Source organism: Cucurbita moschata, unplaced genomic scaffold (genome assembly GCF_002738365.1).
Source record: "Cucurbita moschata cultivar Rifu unplaced genomic scaffold, Cmos_1.0 Cmo_Scf00002, whole genome shotgun sequence".
In the NCBI taxonomy this organism is placed as follows: Eukaryota; Viridiplantae; Streptophyta; class Magnoliopsida; order Cucurbitales; family Cucurbitaceae; genus Cucurbita; species Cucurbita moschata.
The window spans coordinates 3,593,806-3,615,358 of record NW_019268518.1 but is presented as its reverse complement, the minus strand read 5'-3'; the positions used below and the strand labels follow the sequence as shown (position 1 = coordinate 3,615,358).

General features: G+C 38.4%; 4 protein-coding genes across 5 annotated transcripts; 2 read left to right on the top strand and 2 right to left on the bottom strand.

Annotated features, from left to right (window-relative positions):
• The first annotated feature begins 2,496 nt into the window (after positions 1-2,496).
• On the top strand, positions 2,497-6,108 carry LOC111430585 (receptor protein kinase TMK1-like). Its single transcript, XM_023066873.1, has 2 exons — positions 2,497-5,235; positions 5,409-6,108. The coding sequence occupies exons 1-2, from the start codon at positions 2,907-2,909 to the stop codon at positions 5,936-5,938; spliced, it is 2,859 nt and encodes a 952-aa protein (XP_022922641.1). The 5' UTR covers positions 2,497-2,906; the 3' UTR covers positions 5,939-6,108.
• A 1,186-nt stretch (positions 6,109-7,294) lies between these two features.
• Positions 7,295-11,610, bottom strand: LOC111430593. The gene is made up of 7 exons (XM_023066885.1): positions 11,125-11,610; positions 9,575-9,737; positions 9,040-9,240; positions 8,720-8,965; positions 8,403-8,550; positions 8,009-8,249; positions 7,295-7,899 (listed from the first exon to the last, which is right to left on the bottom strand). Exons 1-7 carry the CDS (start codon positions 11,435-11,437, stop codon positions 7,562-7,564), a joined length of 1,650 nt encoding a protein of 549 aa, XP_022922653.1. The 5' UTR covers positions 11,438-11,610; the 3' UTR covers positions 7,295-7,561.
• Positions 11,611-12,920: 1,310 nt separating this feature from the next.
• LOC111455352 (exocyst complex component EXO70B1-like) lies at positions 12,921-15,606 on the top strand. Its single transcript, XM_023096983.1, has one exon. It carries the CDS (start codon positions 13,249-13,251, stop codon positions 15,283-15,285), a length of 2,037 nt encoding a protein of 678 aa, XP_022952751.1. The 5' UTR covers positions 12,921-13,248; the 3' UTR covers positions 15,286-15,606.
• Positions 15,607-17,893: 2,287 nt separating this feature from the next.
• On the bottom strand, positions 17,894-21,033 carry LOC111455282 (probable inactive receptor kinase At3g02880). 2 transcript variants are annotated; one of them, XM_023096895.1, is made up of 3 exons: positions 20,833-21,033; positions 19,464-20,705; positions 17,894-18,742 (listed from the first exon to the last, which is right to left on the bottom strand). In XM_023096895.1, the coding sequence occupies exons 2-3, from the start codon at positions 20,665-20,667 to the stop codon at positions 18,072-18,074; spliced, it is 1,875 nt and encodes a 624-aa protein (XP_022952663.1). In that variant the 5' UTR covers positions 20,668-20,705; positions 20,833-21,033; the 3' UTR covers positions 17,894-18,071. The 2 variants fall into 2 exon arrangements, with proteins under 2 accessions (XP_022952663.1, XP_022952655.1); XM_023096887.1 differs by having other exon boundaries at positions 19,464-21,033.
• Between the last annotated feature and the right edge of the window lie 520 nt (positions 21,034-21,553).

Here is a 21,553-nt window from a genome sequence, read left to right as displayed (position 1 = left end):
TAATGTAGCTCATAATGTATGACAATTCTAAAAATCATATTTCTACTCGGTTTGATTCGAACACAGATATTAGTGCACTCCTACAAAAATAATAAAAAGAAAAGAAAAATAGATAAATTATTTTCTTATGTTATAATTAAAACTAAAATGGAAAAAAATTGAAAAAAACAAATGATGACTGGAAATATTTAATTAATAAAATAAAGAGCCATTTAGTAATTAATTAATAATTTGAGCAATTTTTTGAACCATAAAATATTTATAGATTTTTCTTAGTTATTTATAATTACATATATTTGAATTAATAATTTTTTTAAAAAAATACATACCATTAATTAAACATTAATGTTGTAGGAAGACTTGTGTGCACGATTCCTAATAAGAGTGTGGATGCATTTTAAAAATTATGAGGCTAAAGACGGTACGTAACGGACTAAAATGAATAATATCTGCTAATAGTAGCTTCGGGATGTTACAATTGGTATCAGAGCTAGGTACCGAGCGGTGTGCTGTGAGGATGTTGGGCCTTAAGGGGTGGATTGTGAGATCTCACATTTGTTGGAGAGGGGAATGAAACATTCCTTATAAGGGTGTGAAACCTTTCTCTAATAGACTCGTTTTAAAACCGTGAGGCTGACGACCATATCTCAACTCTCAGCACTAAGAGCATCTTAAAAAATGACGTTCCCCGAAGAATGAACAAAACTTGCTAAACACAACTCGTGCAATAATTATGAGAATACGCTAAACTAGTTCGATCCAAAAATATCACCAAGACGTTTTTTGAAGCGTGGAAGGGTTGTAAAACTAGATTATTGTAAGATTTTAGGATTTGTGAATGTTTAGCGGGTCCGACAAGACAAACTCTAAAAGTTGGAACACACTCTAAGGTTCCCTATGGTTCCAAAAAACAATAACGTATTCGTATCAACAACTTTATACTCGTTTCTTTTGGGAGAGAATCACACAAAAAGACAATAAGTTGAGTTGGCTCCAACTAAGCTATTACAAACGTTGACAAGAGTTGATAGTTTTATTAAACAGCCGAAAGTCAAATGAATTCTAATCGTGAGTAAGAAGACAAGCTTTATAGTACTAGAAGAGTAGTCGGACAACCTGGCTAACTGTTACATAGACTTGACAATCTAAAAAGCGTCGCAAATATGGCTAAATTATCGCCCTTTATAATCATAACAGTGATGTAACGACTAATTTTAAGAAACTCGAGAATCATAAAATTAAAATAAAATATCGAAGTGTTATACGAAGATATAGCTTTTAAGAGACAAGAACGAGTGATTTGTTTATAATAAATGCTCTCCAGGCTAGAGCATAAGAATACGAGACATATTCCCCACTAAGAACAAATGTATAAAGTATATTTCGTTAATCAAATGTCTCGTCGACTTTAATATTATTTTAAATTTATGTATTTTTTCAACATTTGTAATATTACCTTGGATATTTTCATAAAAGTTCCAAAATTATCTCCTTTTTAAAATGCTTCTATTCCAGATAGATTTCCATACAGTTTTAAGGAATATTTCGTTCTCCCTCATCCACTGACATGAAATCTCACAATTCACCCCTCTTTAGGAGGCCTGATTGCTTTGATACAATTTGTAACAGCCTAAGCCCACCACTAGTCGATATTGTTTTTTTAACCCTCATGTCAGTCTCATGGTTTTACGCCAAAAAGAGATTTCCACACTCTTATAAGAAATACTTAGTTCCCCTCTACAATCGATGTGGGATCTCACAAAATTTATGTAACGCCCTAAATCCACCACTGGCGATGGGCTTGGGTCGTTACAGATGGTATTAGAGCCAAACACGAAGTGGTGTGCCAATAAGGACTCTGGCCCCAAAGGGGGTGGATTTGGGGGCAGTCCCACATCGATTGGAGGAAGGAAAGAGTGCCAGCAAGGACGCTGGGTCTCGAAGGGGGTGAATTGTGATGTCTCACATTGGTTGGAAAGGGAAACAAACCACCATTTATAAGAGTGTGGAAACCTTCCCCTGGCATACTCGTTTTAAAGCCTTGAGGAGAAGCCCGAAAGGGAAAGCCCAAAGAAGACAATATCTGCTAGCGGTAGATCTGGGCCGTTACAATTTATTAGCAGATGACCTGAAACGACATGAACGTAACTAAGATGATGATTATCTAGATTAAGTTTAAAACAATAACATTCGCACACATGAACTCTTCAACCAATATTTTAACAATTTTTCTACTCTAAAAATATTTTTAAAACGTTTATAAAAGATCTTACCCCTTAAACACGGGAAAGTTGCGAAACCCAAAAAAAAAAAAAGAAAAAAAGAAAAAAAAAAACATTTGAGCAGTGAAAGAGAGGAGCCGAAGACAGATAGATACCCAATCAAGAGAAGCTGGAAAGCTAAAAACAAAAAACCAAAACAACAAAAAGGAAGCACAAACAGACATAGAAATAGTTTAAGTTACTTTGATTTGATGTTCATAAACAATTCAATGGAAGAGAAAATAAACAAATTTAAAGAAAAAACTCAGAAAATTAAGCTGTAAAGATTCAAGAAAAGCTTTGGTTGTAAAGGAAACAGAGCAAGAATCAGACCAACTTGGATTCCAACATGTTGTGTGCTGTTCTTTCGTTCTTTCTGACACACACCCTATTGTTCTTCTTACGCTTGTGGCCCCATCCTCCACATGTGCTTCCGCTTCCCCTCATTCTAATCCCATAAACACATTATTTGATGTGTTCTTTCTATTGGGTCGGATAAAAAATCCTTACTTTCCAATCTGTTCTTGAAGATTTTTAACTTTGAATCGAGTTCTTACCAAAAAAACTATGTTTTTCTGTTTTTATGCAATGATTTTTGCTCTCTCTTGAGAAATCTTGTCCTTCGTTCTGCTGCTGTTTCTTTCCATGGAGAAGAAAACCCAGTTGGGATTCAACCATTTTCTCCTCGTTCATCTCTTAACCTTCGCTTCAATCTTCCTCTCTGCAAAACCCCAAGAACTCAGCTCTGATGTCTCTGTAATGCTGGCACTGAAAAAGGGTCTAAACCCGCCGGAATCTCTTGGCTGGTCGGACCCCAATCCCTGCAAGTGGAGCTTTGTCCTCTGTTCCGACGACAATCGGGTCACTCGGATCCAAATCGGCCGCCAAAATCTTCAGGGTACGCTCCCTTCAAATCTACAAAATCTCTCAGCTTTAGAGCGATTAGAGCTTCAATGGAACAAAATCTCTGGCCCTTTGCCGAGCTTGGGCGGATTAACCTCTTTGCAAGTGCTTTTGCTTAGTGGGAATCAGTTCACTTCCATTCCGGCGGATTTCTTCGCCGGAATGAGCTCGCTTCAAGCTGTTGAAATCGACGATAACCCCTTTTCAGCCTGGGAGATTCCGGCGAGTCTTCATAATGCTTCCACTCTACAAAACTTCTCAGCCAACTCCGCCAATGTTTCCGGCCAAATTCCGGCGTTTCTCTGCGGCGATGACATTCCAGGGCTGACTAATTTACACCTTGCTTTTAATAATCTTGAAGGGGGTCTTCCTTCTAGCTGCTCTGGGTCTCAATTGGTGTCTCTATGGGTTAATGGCCAAAAAAGTGTCAATAAGCTTAGTGGGAGTATTGATGTTTTGCAGAACATGACTTCTTTGAGTGAAATTTGGTTGCATTCGAACTCGTTTTCTGGTCGTTTACCGGATTTCTCAAGGTTGAAGGATTTGCAGGTTTTGAGTTTAAGAGATAACAAGTTTACAGGTCTTGTTCCAAGTTCTTTGATGAATTCTGAGTCGTTGAAAGTGGTGAATTTGACTAATAATCTGCTACAGGGTCCAGTTCCTCTGTTCAAAACAGGGGTCGTTGTGGATTTAGCTAATGATTCCAACAGTTTTTGTTTGTCAAAACCTGGGGAATGTGATTCACGAGTAAATTCATTGCTTTCCATTGTGAAATTCATGGGTTTTCCTCAAAGATTTGCAGAGAATTGGAAGGGAAATGATCCTTGTAATGAATGGATTGGAATTTCTTGCAGGAATCAGAGCATAACCATTATAAACTTCCAAAAAATGGGGCTTTCTGGTGTGGTTTCTTCAGAGTTTGCTACTCTTAAAGGGCTGGAGAGATTGGTTCTTGCTGATAATAACCTCACAGGCTCTGTTCCTGAGGAGCTTACAAGCCTTCGTTTTCTAACTGAGCTGGATGTTTCAAACAATCAGCTTTCTGGGAAGATCCCAAATTTCAGGAGTAATGTGATGATTAACACTAAGGGCAACCCTGATATTGGGAAAGAAACGAGTGATTCTTCTATGAATGGCGCTCCGTTGTCGTCTGACTCGAAGGGAGCGGGTTCGAACGGTGGTCGAAACTCGGGAGATGGGGAGAAGAAACATAATTCCATGGTTGGTGTCATTGTGGTTTCTGTAGTTGGAGGGCTGTTTGTTGTTTTCTTGATTGGTTTGGTGGTTGTGTGTGTGTATAAAAGGAAGCAGAAGCGATTTAGTCAAGTGCAAAGCCCGAACGCGTTGGTTGTTCATCCACGGTATTCGGGTTCGGATAACGAGAGTGTGAAGATCACGGTTGCTGGATCAAGTGTTAGTGTAGGTGCTATTAGTGAAACACGATATGGTGATAGTAGTGAGATTGGTGATATTCAAATGGTTGAATCAGGAAACATGGTGATTTCGATTCAAGTGTTGAAAAACGTCACGAATAATTTCAGTGAAGAGAATGTTTTGGGACGGGGAGGATTCGGGACGGTCTATAAAGGAGAATTACACGACGGGACGAAGATTGCAGTGAAGAGAATGGAGTCGGGAGTGATTAAAAGCAAGGGATTAACAGAGTTTAAGTCTGAGATTGCTGTTTTGACAAAAGTTCGACACCGACATCTCGTCGCTCTTCTCGGATACTGTTTGGACGGGAACGAGAAGCTTCTTGTCTACGAGTTCATGCCTCAAGGTACACTTAGTAGGCATCTTTTCAACTGGATAGAAGAAGGATTAAGACCTTTGGAATGGACAAAGAGGCTGACCATTGCATTAGATGTTGCAAGGGGTGTTGAGTATCTACATGGTTTGGCTCATCAAAGCTTTATACATAGGGATTTGAAGCCTTCAAACATTCTTCTTGGAGATGATATGAGGGCTAAGGTTGCAGACTTTGGTCTCGTGCGTTTAGCACCGGAAGGTAAGGGTTCTATTGAGACGAGGATCGCCGGGACCTTCGGATATTTGGCACCAGAATATGCAGGTACTTCTCGACATGGAAAACTATTGATATATATCTACCATTGTTGTGTTTCTTCTTGGATTGTCTTGTCACATCTCGTAATGGCAATGCAAATACTTTAGATTATCTTGTTAACGTTCTTTGAGCTCGTGTGTGTGATGACTCGATACTAACATAAAACTCCTATTATGCAGTTACGGGTCGAGTAACGACTAAAGTTGATGTATTCAGCTTTGGTGTGATTCTAATGGAGCTGATCACTGGGAGAAGGGCACTTGACGAAAGCCAACCTGAGGAGAGTATGCACCTTGTAACTTGGTTCCGAAGGATGCAAATCAACAAGGAATCCTTCCACAAGGCCATTGATTCGACCATTGATCGTACCGAAGAAACGTTCGCCAGCATCAGCACCGTTGCCGAGTTGGCAGGTCATTGTAGTGCTAGGGAGCCACAACAAAGGCCAGACATGGGTCATGCAGTCAATGTATTGTCATCTCTTGTCGAGTTTTGGAAACCAACTGACCAAAATGTCGAAGATATATATGGCATTGACCTCGAGATGTCGTTGCCTCAAGCACTTAAGAAATGGCAAGCTTATGAAGGTAGAAGTCAGATGGAATCGTCTTCGTCGTCACTTCTTCCTAGCTTCGACAACACTCAAACAAGCATACCGACACGACCGTACGGGTTTGCAGAATCATTCACATCTGCAGATGGGAGATGAAAACTATTTCTAATGCAAAATAGTGTTTATATGTAATTGTTCTCATCCCTACAATTACTACTGATTTCTCATATGTTTTAGTATGGATGCGTATTGTGTATTGAACCAGAAAAAATGGTGAAGAGATAGGGAAAAGGGTTTATCTAGATCATCTCTTTTTAACTCTAAAACTTTTCAGGCAAGCTCCATTTTTTGAGGTATACAACGAGTTTAGATCGGTGGTGGTGGTGGTCTATTAAAAGAAATTTGTGGATGGGACTACAATGTGTGCCAAGTATTCATTAAAGGGACATTTCTTCATAAAGGGCCCAAATGAGATAATCTTCAAAAAGGGATAACTACAAAGTAGGGCACGGTTGGAGTTGTCTTCCTTATCCTTGTAAACAACTTTAATGATTCGCCATAGGAAAAATCTTCGCTCTATAGCGTCGAACTGAGGATACCAGAAGAGGGATAGGGTTGTAACTGAGGATACCAGAAGAGGGATAGGGTTGTAACTGAGGATACAAAAATTGGCATTAATGTGGTGGGAATCGATCATAGATCTAAGATCTCACCTGAATTAGTTGAAGCTCAAGGTATGGTAGTGAAAACAAAGGACAAGGTGTTATCAACGAGTCAAAAGAAGCATATATATATCCCTCAAAGTTAGACGAGCCAAACTCCAAAAGAGATCTGAGTGAGAAAAGAAAAGTGCAATCAAACTTCATATCGAAATGATCTCTCCTCTTGACTTAAAAGATATTCAATAGGATAGTCACCCTCTAAACCGTTAGACATACCGTGAAACTATGATTTCATGACTAGCAATCGGAACGTATCCCATGCCCGATAATGTCCAAAAATCTTGTGTACCTGCTAGTAATACCAAATCCTAGCTTGTGTCTCTATAAATATATTATCAACTTTCAATTTAGGTGATTCAATTCACACACAAACTAGAAGTTACTTCCCTTTCCACATTCAGAAGCAAAACAACCACAAAAACATAACCTTTAATCAACAAGAAAAAATTTAGTAACATAAAATATTCCTTCAACCAACCACCCTCTTATGGGCAGGGCAGCTAATGCTGGATCATGCAACTTTTCTCAACAACAAAAGTAAGATATTTGCATGCATTCTTCAAAGTACCATATCTCCTGCAGAAGCCACTAAAAAAGATTCTGATGCCAGCAACTTAAGTTATGATTGGGTCTCCTTGAACAACTTGGTGTTCTACGACCAAATCTACCGCCACCTACCTTTGGTGGCAATCATCAACCAAAAACAAGTACAACCCAATCGTTCAATATCCCACTAATACTATTTAAGACATCTTTGGAACTATAAGCCAATACTAAACTGTTCACTGGGGGAGCAAAAAGGGAAAATGCCGGCTTATGCATATTTGATCCAATGGTATCGACTGAAAATGAAATTGGACTCTCTTGACAGCATATAAGACTTTGTTTTGTAAATCAAATGGCCCAATAAATACAAGAAGACATTACTGGGACGTTTGATTTAACAGAAACAAATTCCTGGACTGAGCAAAATTGACAAAATAAGCAGAGTTTGGCAGAAGTTATAAGAACTATGTTAGTCATAAAGCTTACAGGACAAACCAGATGCATAAAATGACTATAATATGAAAGGGATAGTCCTCACAACATTCTTCTTTGCATTACAGAACGATCGAAGGCTGTCTTCATCGATCGTGCCAAAGCCCGATAAATGAACTCCATAATTTTCCATTCTTTTGATATCTCGTGGAATGGGAGATTGCCAAAGTCCATCCCACCATGCTGGAGGGAGAAGAGGGGTTAAGGCACACTGGTTAGGCTGGCTAGGGCAGCTTAAAGGACCTGCAAATCTATTCCAGATATGACCCCAGCCAACCTGGTTCTTTAAACCTTCTCTCAACAAATTACTTTGGAAGCTACTCAAGAAGAAGAAGTCTGAACCAGTAGAATTGTTCCCTGAGTATATTTGTAATGTTATGTTAGGAACAGTTGTACAGATGTTCCTCAAAGAACCAAATTATGCTCCTACATGATGTAAAATGATAGATAGAGTATTCAAAGATACCGAGATTGTCGAGATTGTGTGCTGCAGCCAATGCTGCGATTAGCTGAGCATAGGTAGTACCTACACGCCTGTGAGCACCAGAAATAACAGCATGCTTGGCACGGGATGCAAGAAAAAAATCCACAAAGGCAACCCATCTTGGTGAAGGGCCCCAGTCCTTCACTCTGAAATCCAATTTATGAAATTCATCGTGCGTTCCAGAAATGATTCCTCTGAAGTGTTCATAATCAAAATGAATAACCTGAAAACAGAGTCACAAATGAAACTGGTCCGAAATAGTTTTACAGGCATACAAAAGTTATGGGGTTCTTTGACTGAACAATTATTCCGTTAAGCATGTATTTTGAAATTGGGACTACATTTGAAGAATGGAATCACACAATGAGGCAGTTACCTCTGCAAATTCACCTAGCATGGGAACAATACTTTTTACAAAATTTGGGGTATCTGATACTAAAACCAATCTGGGTTTCGAGTCCGTGGTTAGATTGCGTATGCCTTTTCTGATGCACTGCAATGCGGCCTGTAAGCCCCTCACAGACCTGAAATGCAGATGCACATTACTCAGGGAAAGGATCACAAAAGTGACTAATATCCAGGATTTCTATCAACTAAATGGAATTTATTGGAAATAGACATTGTGGATTCAATTCTTATAGCTAGTGGAAGTAGAGAGAGAAGGAAATAACGGTAAATAAGTAGTAACACTACCTATTCATAAGCATCCTCATGTGCAATGAAATATCAGGATCATCCCCACTTTTAAGAACTGAGAACACTGCTTCTTCAACATCCTTTGACGGAGATATAAGAACTCTCATCAGCTCTCCGAATACATTAGGTCTAGATTCCAAAACCTCTGGATGTCCAAACAAATTAGAAGCAGCGGCCCTCATGGCGGGATGTACATTCTTCAAGAAAAATTGAGCAGCCACAGCATCTGTTGTACCTTGGAACCTGATGCACATCAGTCAGCATAAACAGAGTACGAATTGAGCACCGGTTTAAAGTAAACTGAAAGTTATCTATACCATATGATAGGATGCTCCCATTCCTTCCAATTACTACATAGAACATTTGTCTGTGCAGGCTTTTCAAAATCATCAGTTCGCATAATCAAATGCCTATTGAATTTCCTAATACAACCTTTAAGTCTCCACAAATGCTTGATTTCTTTCATGGTAAACGTCACATTGGAATAAGAAATGTAGTCCCCAAATGGAAACTTGCCCCTGAAAATAAAAGTAATAACATAAGTACTATGAAAGTTATTCCATCAATGCACGACTATAATCCTATTGCATAGATATACATAGTTTCTTCTGATATTTATCTGATGGCGTCTTTGAAGTTATTCCATCCATTTATTGAGATGTTAGCTGAGAAAAGCTAATGAGTTTTTATATACCCGACCCGATGCACCATTACTTAGCCTATAACTTAACTGTGAGTGTGAAATGGGAACTATCACAAACACAAAATGCTTCTCTAACGACTCGATACATTATAGTATTCAAAACCAATATTTAAATAGAAATAAAGAGGCTTGATATAGAACCAACATGCCTGGTTTGCCCAATAATCAAGGATCTGTTCAGCATTATACTTAAAGCTCCAGCAGTTAGAATCTTGTACATCTCATTCCCAAAGCCTGCCTCTGAAGATTTTCCCATGACAAAACCATGCTTGCAGAACTGCTCCGGAGGAAGTTGTCGCACTCTTGAAGCACCTAAAATGAAATTAACCATGTCAGTAAATTAAACAGTAAAGGAAAAGCCAAAATGACGAAGATTAGTTTTAAAATTGTTATTTGAATAAGAAGAAGAGCAAAAACTACACCATCAGAAAAAAAACCAATATGAATTTCCCCATAACCTATTCTAAAGAACGAATATGTATACGTGAGTTTTCTTCTTTCTCACTTTATGTATTCTTTCGCCAAGAGATCCACCATAACTCGTAAGACTCGAGAAGTCTTTAATACAACTGCTTGGCATCACAAAACGTCCTCGTGGAATCTTTATTAAATTCAAAACAATCTCTTTTACTAACAAAGCAGACTACTTAAGAACCCAGGAATTTAACTATTAACAACTACTGACTACAAAGAATTGAGCTAAACCAAACCAACAAGCAGGTCATTTTCAATTCACTCCAATAACCATCTTCTTTATTATAGAGTTGGCAGCTTGAAGAACATCAAATCCTCAATCTCAATTTGAAAGCAGCTCAAGGAGACCATTCTTCACGCTCATATGGCACCATAATGCAATCAAGATTACTTTTAACCACACAATGATCTCCTACTATTGTTCTGGCATTATTATCCCCACTGACCAAGTGGAATGGTCTCTTTGACCTACTAGAGAAAGAATAATAATAATAATATTCCACCCTTCTGCAGTTTTCTTTTTTTAATTATTTAACAAGAAGCTGGATCTATAATTAAGCAAAAGAAACAAAAAAATAAACCCAGTAAAAGGAACAGTCGACCAAGAATTTCTATTGCACCAATCCATTATCAACTATATTCCTATGAACTTATAGCCAGGTGAAAAAATAACAAATCTCTTTGGGAACTTTGACCATCCAAATTACATCTTGGAAGCCTAAGGTTTTCTCTAGTTTCATCCACCATCCTTCTCCAAATTCCAACTACTCTCCCCTGTTTACAACCTGTATCTTCCACATTCCTTCAACTCGAGACCAAAACTCCTTACAACTCACACCAGGTTGGTCTAGTAATTAGGGGTCAGTCTGATATTGATTGAAAAGGCAGCCCAGCCGCCCCTCCCCCTAGCAGCCTACCTACTCGTGATCGTAGCTCGATCGGAGGTTGACGAGTGTAGTTTCTGATCTACGACATTTTACTCAACACCCCCAAATAATCAGTATTTTATATTCAATCGATACAGCCAACACACTCACTATGGAACATCAAACGATTATTATAATGGCAAAAAATGGATCGTGAGCCGAATCATGACTCCATTAAACAGTCCTAATATACAAAAGAAGAGCTGCTTGCCAGTAGCTATTAATCATTCATTTAACTATAAGACGATCAACAAGGGGAGGGCAGATGGTTATCAGAAAAGCATATAGGGAAATATTACCATTCAAATAAAAGTGATTTTGAATAATTGTTCTTACTCTCAGGCTTTCCTTCCAGACACCATCTTTGAAGGCCTCTCCCATCTGCTCCACCGTCGCGCAGCTCCGCCTTCCGTCCATTTCACTCAGAACCCGACTCTCTTCAACGTCATCGCCATTACCTAACTGATCAGAGGACGATTCTGATTCTTGAGCTTCCATCCTCATAAGAAAATTGAGCATCAAAAATCCGATTGAAGCACCGACGGCACATAGAACAACGACATATCGCGCAAACGATGACCATCTTTTCTTCCTGGATCCACCATGCCTCATTGTTCTGTTGCTTCACAATCTGGTGTAGAGATTCAGATTATAATTCCAAACAGTTATGCGAATTGCAGCTCAGTATGAACTTTTCTACTTCGTGGGTTCATACTTCATGACCAATTAAACAAGGGGTTTCCAAGAGGGAAATCGGAGAAAATGAAGGGTAATCATAAAAAATTAGTCCTTTGAAACCCATTTGTCCCGCGGGCCCAACCTTGAGGAAGCACACCTACTTTCAAGTATATATATATATACACACACATACATACATATAATATTAAAATTTTAGTTTTTATAAATTATGGATTAAAGTTTTTGAAATTAATATTTTTAAAAATTTTGAATTGGAGAAAAAAATTCCGAGAAGCCTAATACCATCGAGAACCTTTGTCTTGATCCTCGTAAAAATAAATAAAAATTTTTGTAGATAAGGAAACTTAAATAAACGGTATGGACGACGAAGTCTTCTTTGTCTTCGCCCACCTGTGACATCTCTACTCTCGAGTTTTGAATGTGTAGAAAATGATTTTTTTCTAGAAATATTTTTATTTGGACCTTCTGACTTTAGCGTGGGAGATGAAATAGTCTTCACCCAAGAGGTCTTCCATCGAGGGAAAGTGCATCATGTAATGTTCTTAATCATATGTTCTGTTCAAGACTTTTTTCAGTTGTCTCAACGAGTGCCTCGTCAGAATTGTCCAAAAGAATAATTCATTTGAATCGTCCCTAAAATGTACAAAGATTTTAACGAGATTTTTGTTTTTAAAAAATTGAAGATCAAACATGGTTTACTCAACGTTAAATGTAATATATAGAAAAATAACGTAAGACAGGAGGATCCCAACCAATCAAATGCAAGTCGTGTACACACTTATCAACCTGTAAATATGGTTCACAATTCAACGTACTCAACCCTAGTTTTAAAATTTTGAGTTAGGTTAGGGAGGGGTGTGAACCATATTAGAGTTACCAACCCAACCATTATGAAGATTCGAGTTGGTCTACAAAAACTCCAATCAATTAAACACAATTCGTGTACACACCTATTAACCTGGAAATAGGGTTCATAATCCCACCCAACTCAACCAAACCGTTAAAATTTCGAGTTAGATTAGGTAAGGCTGTGAACCATATTCGAGTCACGAATCAAGCTGTTATGAAGATTCAAATTGGTCTAAAAAAAACTCCGACCAATCAAATAGAAGTCATGTACAAATCTATCAACCTCGAAATAGAGTTCACAATCCAACGATGCTGAAGATTTGAGTTAGTCTAAAAAAAACTCCGGTTAGGTAGGGTTGAGAACCATATTTGAGTCACCAACCCAATCATCCCGAGTCCAAAAAAAATTCAACTAACCAAATATAACCCGTGCACACACCTATGTTTAATAGATAAGATCTGAAACAAAAACTATTAAATTTCTTTATTAATTTGAACATAGTTCAACGGATTAAAAGATATATGTTGGGTTCGGTTCAAATAGTGCGATAGGAATCGAGATACTAAAATAGGTTTTAAAAAAAAAAAAATGTAATGTTGTGGAGGGTGATTCATTAAGGAAGTAGAAAGTCGGACCACAGAATGATGGCGTGGGATGCAGAGCCAAAAATAACCAAATTCCTCTGAACTCCCGCTTTCTCTCCACTCCTTTACAACGACCATTTCAAAATCCAGCCACAAAGTCAAGAACACATGAAACTCTAAGAAAACAAAACACCAAATTTCATTTCATGGATAATTTTCTTCACAATTTGCATCTCTTTTCTTGAAACTCTCCACTTTTTTCGTTCTTCCAACTCCCTAATTCAACCACAATGGAGAAGAACCAACCTGAGAATCCAGACCTTCTTGAGAAAACCAACGAGGATGCCCCCAAATTGCCCGCTCATGATGCCGTTCCAGATGCTGTTGCTGTTGAATCCGATGTAAAATCTGCAGATAAATTGGAGGATGATAAGGATCAGGAGGAGAAGGAGAAGGAGAAGGAGAATGAGACGGAAAAGAAGGAGGAGTTGGAGGAGAAGGATGAGTCTAAGGATGAACCGGTTCTTCATTGTGATCTCCACACGATTCTTGAAGACGTAGATCAATTTCTGTTAACTTCTCACGGTTCTCGCGATCGAGAGGAGGATTCTGCTGTGGAGATTCCGAAGTTCATTGACAAGTTCATGGATCTCGTGGATGCGAAGATTGAGCAATACGAGAATACAGAATCGAATGCCAAGGAAAGAGAGTACCGAGTGCCGGAGGACGAATCTTCGTTTCTGGAAGCAGTTAATCGGATATCGAAGCTGAAAAGTGCAATCCACAAAATGAAGTTGGAAGACGAGAAGAATCCGTTGATCAATCGCATCGGGAGCACTCAACAGCGAGCATTTTCTTGTTTGGAAGAAGAGTTCAGGTTCTTTCTCGAGGAATCCAGAAATGGCGATTCGGATCCCGAACCGGATCGTTGTGATGATGCTGACTCCGCTCAACTCCTTTTTCCAGGTTACTCCGGCGAGATCGTGAGCTATTTGAACAAAATCGCTAACCAAATGATTGCCGGTGGATTCGAATCGGAATGTTGCCAAGTTTACATCGTAGCAAGAAGAAACATATTCGAAGATGCCTTGCAGAAGTTCGGATTCGAGAAATACAGCATTGATGATATTCAGAAGATGAGTTGGGAATCAATGGAGAGGGAGATCGCTATATGGATCAAAACCATCAAGCATTGCGCCACCGTTTTGTTCTCCGGCGAACGGGATCTCGCCGAATCTGTATTTTCAGCGTATCCTCCAATCTCCGCCAGTCTGTTCAGCAATCTAACTCGCGGCATTGTGATTCAACTCCTAAATTTCTCAGAAGGAGTCGCAATGACGAAACGTTCCGCCGAGAAATTGTTCAAGATGCTCGACATGTACGAAGCTCTTCGTGATCTGGTCCCAAAAATGGAAAACTTATTTCCAGAAGAATCCGCCAACGAGCTCAAAACAGAGTCCACAACCGCTCGAACTCGTCTAGGCGAAGCGGCGATTTGCATATTTTGCGATCTCGAAAACTCGATCAAAGCCGACACGGGACGAACTCCGGTACCGGGCGGCGCGGTTCATCCATTGACTCGATACACGATGAACTACTTGAAATATGCGTGCGAGTACAGAAACACACTGGAACAGATTTTCAAAGATCACGCAAAGATCGAGCGAGCAGATTCCACAAACCGACCACATTTCGAAGGCGAACAACCACCGACTTACAACCACCCTAGCAATGACAATCAATCCCCATTCTCGACGGAACTGACGAAGGTAATGGAGCTCCTGGACTCAAATCTGGAAGCGAAATCAAAGCTGTACAGAGACGTAGCACTGAGTTCGATTTTCATGATGAACAACGGGCGATACATCTTGCAGAAAATCAAAGGATCTGCAGAGATTCACGAACTGGTAGGCGATGCTTGGTACAGGAAGAGATCTTCGGAGTTACGCCAGTACCACAAGAACTACCAAAGAGAAACATGGGGAAGATTGTTGGGGTGTTTGAACCACGAGGGTTTGATGGTGCACGGGAAAGTGATAAAGCCAGTGCTGAAGGAGAAGTTCAAAGGATTCAACGCCCTGTTCGAAGAGATTCACAAGACGCAAAGCACGTGGGTGATAAGCGACGAGCAGCTTCAATCGGAGCTCCGAGTATCGATATCGGCGGTGATGATTCCGGCGTATAGGTCATTCCTAGCGAGGTTTTCGCAGTACTTGGATCCAGGGAGACAAACGGAGAAATACATTAAGCTACAGCCTGAAGACATAGAAACCTACATAGATGATCTATTCGATGGAAACGCATCCTCCATGGCAAGAAAGAGATGATAAAAAGCTTGAAGATCACGAAATGAAACTTGAAAAAGGCAAGAACCCATTATTCTCTATTAGAATTCTTCTTCATCTTCATCTTTCTATATATAATTTTTTCTTTTTTTTTTCTTTTTTGGTTGGAAGCCCTAGCTGAGGCTAGTTTTGTCATGTCAGATTGCAATTGATGAATTGCAATTGCAGTTGCAAACACCCCCTTCTTTCCTTGGCTTCAATTTGCTGAATGCACTGCGCTGTTCCATTTTGTTTTGAAATTATGTTTCATTTTCTTCAAACGATTGCTTGTAATTGTCAAAATTAACCATGTAAAATTCTTTTTGTTTTTGGCCTTCCTCCACTCTTAGCTCTCACCCCTTTAGATTTATTGGCTCAAAGTGTTTTTGATACTCAATCAAATCCTCTTTTGATTGGGGATTTGGGATTTGATTGAATGCATCCCTATAGTTCCATATTTAGAGTAATTCTGGAACTATTTCTTATATATTGAGGATCATTGAAATAAGTAAGAATACCATTTATGGGTATTTCAATCGAAATAACTGAAGGGGGTGGTAGTTCTTTTTCTCGTTCTTGAAGTGATTCAAATTGAATGATGAATCCATTTCTTCGCCTCTTTCCCAATAAATTAGAATTACAGTGGAAAATAACAGATCATCTGTGCAATTAGATTGACCCGTACATAGGATTGGGTTAAGTTCTAGAGCTTCCTAGAGAGATCTTGTCTCACTTTATCAAGACTAGAAATATATTCTTTCGACAAAAAGAGAATGAACGTTAATTTGATCTTTGAACGCCGAAAAAAAGAAAAAACTATTGTTAAAAATTAGATGGTCAATCTAGGGTGTGATATATTTTGATACCGTTGGATGAAAGTCCCACATCTACTAATCTAGGGAATGATCATAGGTTTATAATTCTCTTCATTGGTGTGAGGCCTATTCAATGGGGAAATTGGTGAAACTTGGGCTTTAACGTGCTCAAACTTCACATGAAAGCCTATTCAATCTCGATCTCGCGCACTATATATATATTTTTTTAATATGCATAGAAAATATATTTGTATTAAACGAGGCACACTCGAACAGACCCACTAGAAGAAAACTCCACCAAGCCAGCAAGAGCCCTCGAAAACCACTATTCATGTGAGCCACACTCATATGAGCCAACTCTTGGTCGAGGAGCATGTTCACGGCTCCCCTTCATCCAAGTAAATAAATTATTTATCGTTTTAAAAAGTTAGATTGAGATTCTGAAAATGTAAAAAAGTCGAGAAAAACAAAGACAAAAATTTCAAGTAGGGTCGAAGTGATTACCCTTTAACGACTATTTATTTTTCGATAGTCAAAATGTCTTACATCTTCATATATCAGAATTTTTGTATAATAATATTCTAAATGATGTATTATCCAAACAATATCTTTACCTCTTTCAAATTATTTATATACTAATTTGATATAATTTAACGATATATACAACAGTTTTGTACTCATAAATAGTTTCTGTTCTCGAAATTATTTTCTTTTAACATTCTATCAGATTTTTGAGAATATTGTTTTAATATCTCGAAAAACAAATATAATATAGTTAGGTAATTATACGTTTCGATATAAAAAAAAATAAAAATCAAACTTAAACCTAATAGCATGACTATCACTATCAACATACGAAAAGACTTGTTAGGGCATGGCATTGGAAGTCATAGCTACTCTTTTAGATTTAGGACAAAACAAAAGTCATTATAGTTTGTATCAATTCTTATGAAATTTTGGGTCGTTACATGTCACTATCAATTCATGATGTACTAACAACCAGATTTGAATCGATGATATAACAATTTTCAGTCTTCTACTCTACCAAATGAGCTATTCCAACAATTTTTTTATTGTGTAAATCGATTATATGATCTAATATAATTTTTTAAATCTAAATTATTTGTTATTATTTCTTCGTGTTTTTCAATGCAATAACTCAGAGAAATATTTTTAAAAATGGTTTAAACTCTTTTTTTTAAATTCAAATTAAATAACTTAGACTTTTATTTAATATGGGTCGAAAAATGAAATCTTAAGAATTTGATAGGTATTTTTAAAATTAAGAGATCAAAATAGAAAAACATTTAAATATTTTAAAACTTATTAAAAATTAATATTTAGAAACTAAATATATACTAATCTTAATAAAGCCTAATTTATATGCTTATTATTAGTGATTAAAGATCTTCTATCATCAACCTAATAAAATAATAATATAATAAATATTATAAATTAATTAGCTAAAATAAATTAAAATGAAAATAATTGGAGGAGCATTATAGAAAGTGTTAGCCATGTTGTAAACAAAATCAATCTTTGTACTGTAACCAGCTCATCATTCGCTTTCAATCCCATATTATTAATACTTCTTTTCGATGTTTTACGTGTTTTTAATAGAAATTATATTGAAAAATGGAATATTATAAAGAAAAAAATTTTCGCTCTATATTGGAAATTTTGTAAGGCTGAAGATTGAAATACGGAGTGGGACGAATCTCGTCCCCGTCCTATGAACGTCTCTATCCACACTGCCAAAGTCTAATAATTCACGAGCAATCACTTGCTAATCATTGAAATAAAACTCACAAAATGGCTTTAAATTACACCGAAAGAAACACTGATCATAGCTTCATAATTAACGATCGAAAATTTTTGAATCAATGATTACAACAACAAAGAAGCAAATCCAAAGAATCAACAAACAATTTATGTTCAACTAGTTCTATATGTCAGCAGCACCGAGTAAAGTTGCTAGATTGAAGGTGGAACCATGATTGAATCAGCCGAGTAAAATTGCTGAGAAACAGCACTGTCCACGTCATAAAACTTATCCTTGCTCATGTCTTGTTCTTTCAGTACGATCGAATGATATATTTCATCGATTCGACTCGTCACCTTCGCCATTGAAGGGCGATTATTCGGGTATGGATCTGTACACAACATGGCAAGATTCAGAAGTTGAATCATTTCGTCCGACCCATTCTTGTTTCCTAACAGCTCCTCATCAAACACTTCTGCTGTCTTCTTCTTGTTGACCTTCGACTTCACCCATCGTGGGAGGTCTACGCCATCGTCGTTAAGCGTTGATGAGTTCGGAGTCTTTCCTGTTAGAAGCTCTAGAATTACCACACCAAAACTGTAAACATCTGCTTTCAAGGATACTTTTCGTGGATCGGTGACTTCGGGGGCATGGTAGGCTACGGTGTGGTTTGGAGTGGGGGTAGGACTTGCAATCTGAATTAGGCCAAAGTCAGAGACACAAGCTGTGTGGGATCTGTTGAGAAGAATGTTTGAAGGCTTTATATTCCCATGGGAGGTCGGAGGTCGTCGGGAATGTAGATACGAAATGCCACGACCAGCCGAGAGCATAATGCCAACCCTTGCTTCCCATTTCAATGGAGTCCTACCAGAATCCTTGTTGCCTGAGATAAACCATAGACATTATAGACATTATGTTCTAACTTAACAAGAGGCACAACAAGAATACTATGTGATTGTTCTAAACAAACAAGTTCTTAATCAGAGGCACAAAGTTGCATAAGAAAAAGAAAGCCAACAAAAATAACAAGGGAAATTCCAAATTGTTACAATTACTCGCTTAAACTTCCAATTCGTTCCATTGCAAACTACTTATAAACTAACGGTTGGTTGTCGCAGTCAAGTTCTATCCTAGAAACTTAAGAACACGATATGTAGCCGCTCAAGCCCACTGCTAGCGGATATTGTTTCCATACCTTTATAAAGAATGCTTCGTTCCCCTCTCCAATTGACGTGGGATCTCACAATCCACTCTCTTCGGGGCCCAACGTCCTCGCTGGCACTCGTTCCTCTCTCCAATCGATGTGGAATCTCACAATCACTCCCTCCGGGGCCTAGCTCTAATACCATTTATAACAGTCCAAGCCCACCACTAGTAGATATTTTGACCATTTATCGATTTCTCGATTTGTGCTGTCATCCTAGCCATCCTAATCTTGTTCAAGGTCATAATAATATCCTCTAAATCACAAATCACCCAAAGTTTATCCAGGGAGTTGTGCAATTATACATATGAGATCATAGAGTTTAATTGCAATGACTTCATAACTCTAATGGGTAATCACTCAATTTGGCAGATAGATAATGAAGAAGGAAGAAACTCACCATGTAAATGCAGGGATAAGCTTCCCATGCGGGCATAATCACAAACCAGAAGCTTCTCATCCCTGCCATAGTAGTAAGCTTTAATGGGAACTAAGTTCTGATGATTCATCATCCCCAAGCTTTCAATCTTCTCCATGAATTCCTCCTCTGAAACTTTGACATCTCTCAATCTCTTCACCGCCATGGTCATCCCCATATCCAGAGCTGCCTTGTAAGTTGACCCAAAAGCTCCCTTCCCCAACACCTCTGCAGAAGCCTTCAACAGTTCCTCCAAATCAAACACACTTTCTCCTTTCCCACAGAACACCAAACCATTCTGATTCCTAATTCCTCCATTTCCTCCACCGCCATTCCTGACCTCCGACCTCGTCGTCATCTGAGCATCATTCCGCCGGTTAATCCTGTTCCTTTTACGACATAGAAAGATCAAAATCAGACCGATGATCAAAAATGCAATTGAACCTCCGATTACGATACCAACGATTGCTGCGGTGGATAATTTCTTCTCTTCGCCTTGGCACGGGCTCAGTGGCTTCCCGCAGAGTGAGTTTCCGTCGAAGACGCTGGCTGGTTGATCGGACAATCGCGTAGGGATTGAGCCGTTGAGACGATTGAAAGAAACGTTGAGAGTTTTGAGCGAGGGAATGTTCAAATCAGGAATGAATCCATCGAGTTGATTCCCTTCCAAATTCAGAACCTCTAAGTTCGTAAGATTGTTGAATACAGATGAAATCGGACCAATGAACTGGTTATGCGCCAAATTCAATCGAACCAGACTCTGTATACTGAAGAGAACAGAAGGAATCTCACTGGAAAACGAGTTCCGTTGCAAGTAGAGGTTCCGGAGAGAGCGAAGGTTCGCAAAATCAGACGGAATAGAACCAGAAAGCATGTTAGAACGAAGAGATAGGGTTTCCAGATGAGTCAAATTTCCAAGTCCTAGAGGAAGTTGACCAAAGAGTCCAACACCGGGAAGCCGCAGTTCAGTAACCCTCCCGCCGCCGCAAATAACACCAAACCACAAACACGGAGTCTCATCGGAGAGGTTCCATTGACGAGTCCGGCTCCGAGCGCCCATCGCTTTCTGAAGCGCCACCAGCGCCGCCATATCCGATGCAAGGTCAGCCGCTCCTGTAGGGAAGAACAACAAAACAACAAGCGCCGAAAATGACAAACACAGCCGAAGAAAATTCCGGCGCGCCATTGCCGGCGATGAAGAAGAAAACAGAGGCTAATCCGGTACTGTAAATGATGAAGAAATCAAGGGAGAGTGAGCAGAGAGATTAAATGAGGAAGAAGGTATTGTAAAATCCAAATGATTATGAGGATTTTTTAAGCCAATAGTGGAATCAGAGAGGGGTGGGCTCACCATTGCAGGAAAACGCGTTGAAGTAGAACTTGAAGAAGAAGTAGAAGGATTCAAGGCCATTGGTTGACTGAGTAAAAACGGAAAATCAGAGAGGAAGAAGATGCCGAAGATTGTGAGGCATTAATGGTGAGCTTGACAGATTTCTACCAAAAGTGGACCTTGGCGATCAAGATCAAGAACATCGCCGTTCAATATATAACCTACGCTTAGGCTCCGGAAATATGTAATATTATAATCATCAAACTAGTTCTTTAACCAATTAAAATCAATTACTAAAAAAATATGTCAATATAATTTTAATTAAAATAATATTAATCAATAATACATTTTATTTAATATTAAAATAATTAAAAAAATTTATTAAAAGAATATAAATTAATTTTATTTGAATGTATTATCGATAATATTAAATTAATATATAGAGTTGTTTATACGACCGATCACCGCACCAACTCCAAATATGTTAAGATTAAGTTGGGTTAGATTTTTTTTGGATTTGGATTGGGTTAAATTTTTTGAAAATCAAACAACTTTGGTTCAGTTTGTTGGTTATGTTTTTTTTTATTTTGTGAAGTCAACCCGACCAACTCGTAGGGTTACAATCCAACCCTACCCTACTCTTAAAATAATTAAGAATATTTAACGTTTGTAACAGATATTAATAATGTGTTGTACTTGTAAATGTTTGATATTTAAACATTGTCATGTCTTAGTTACTAAT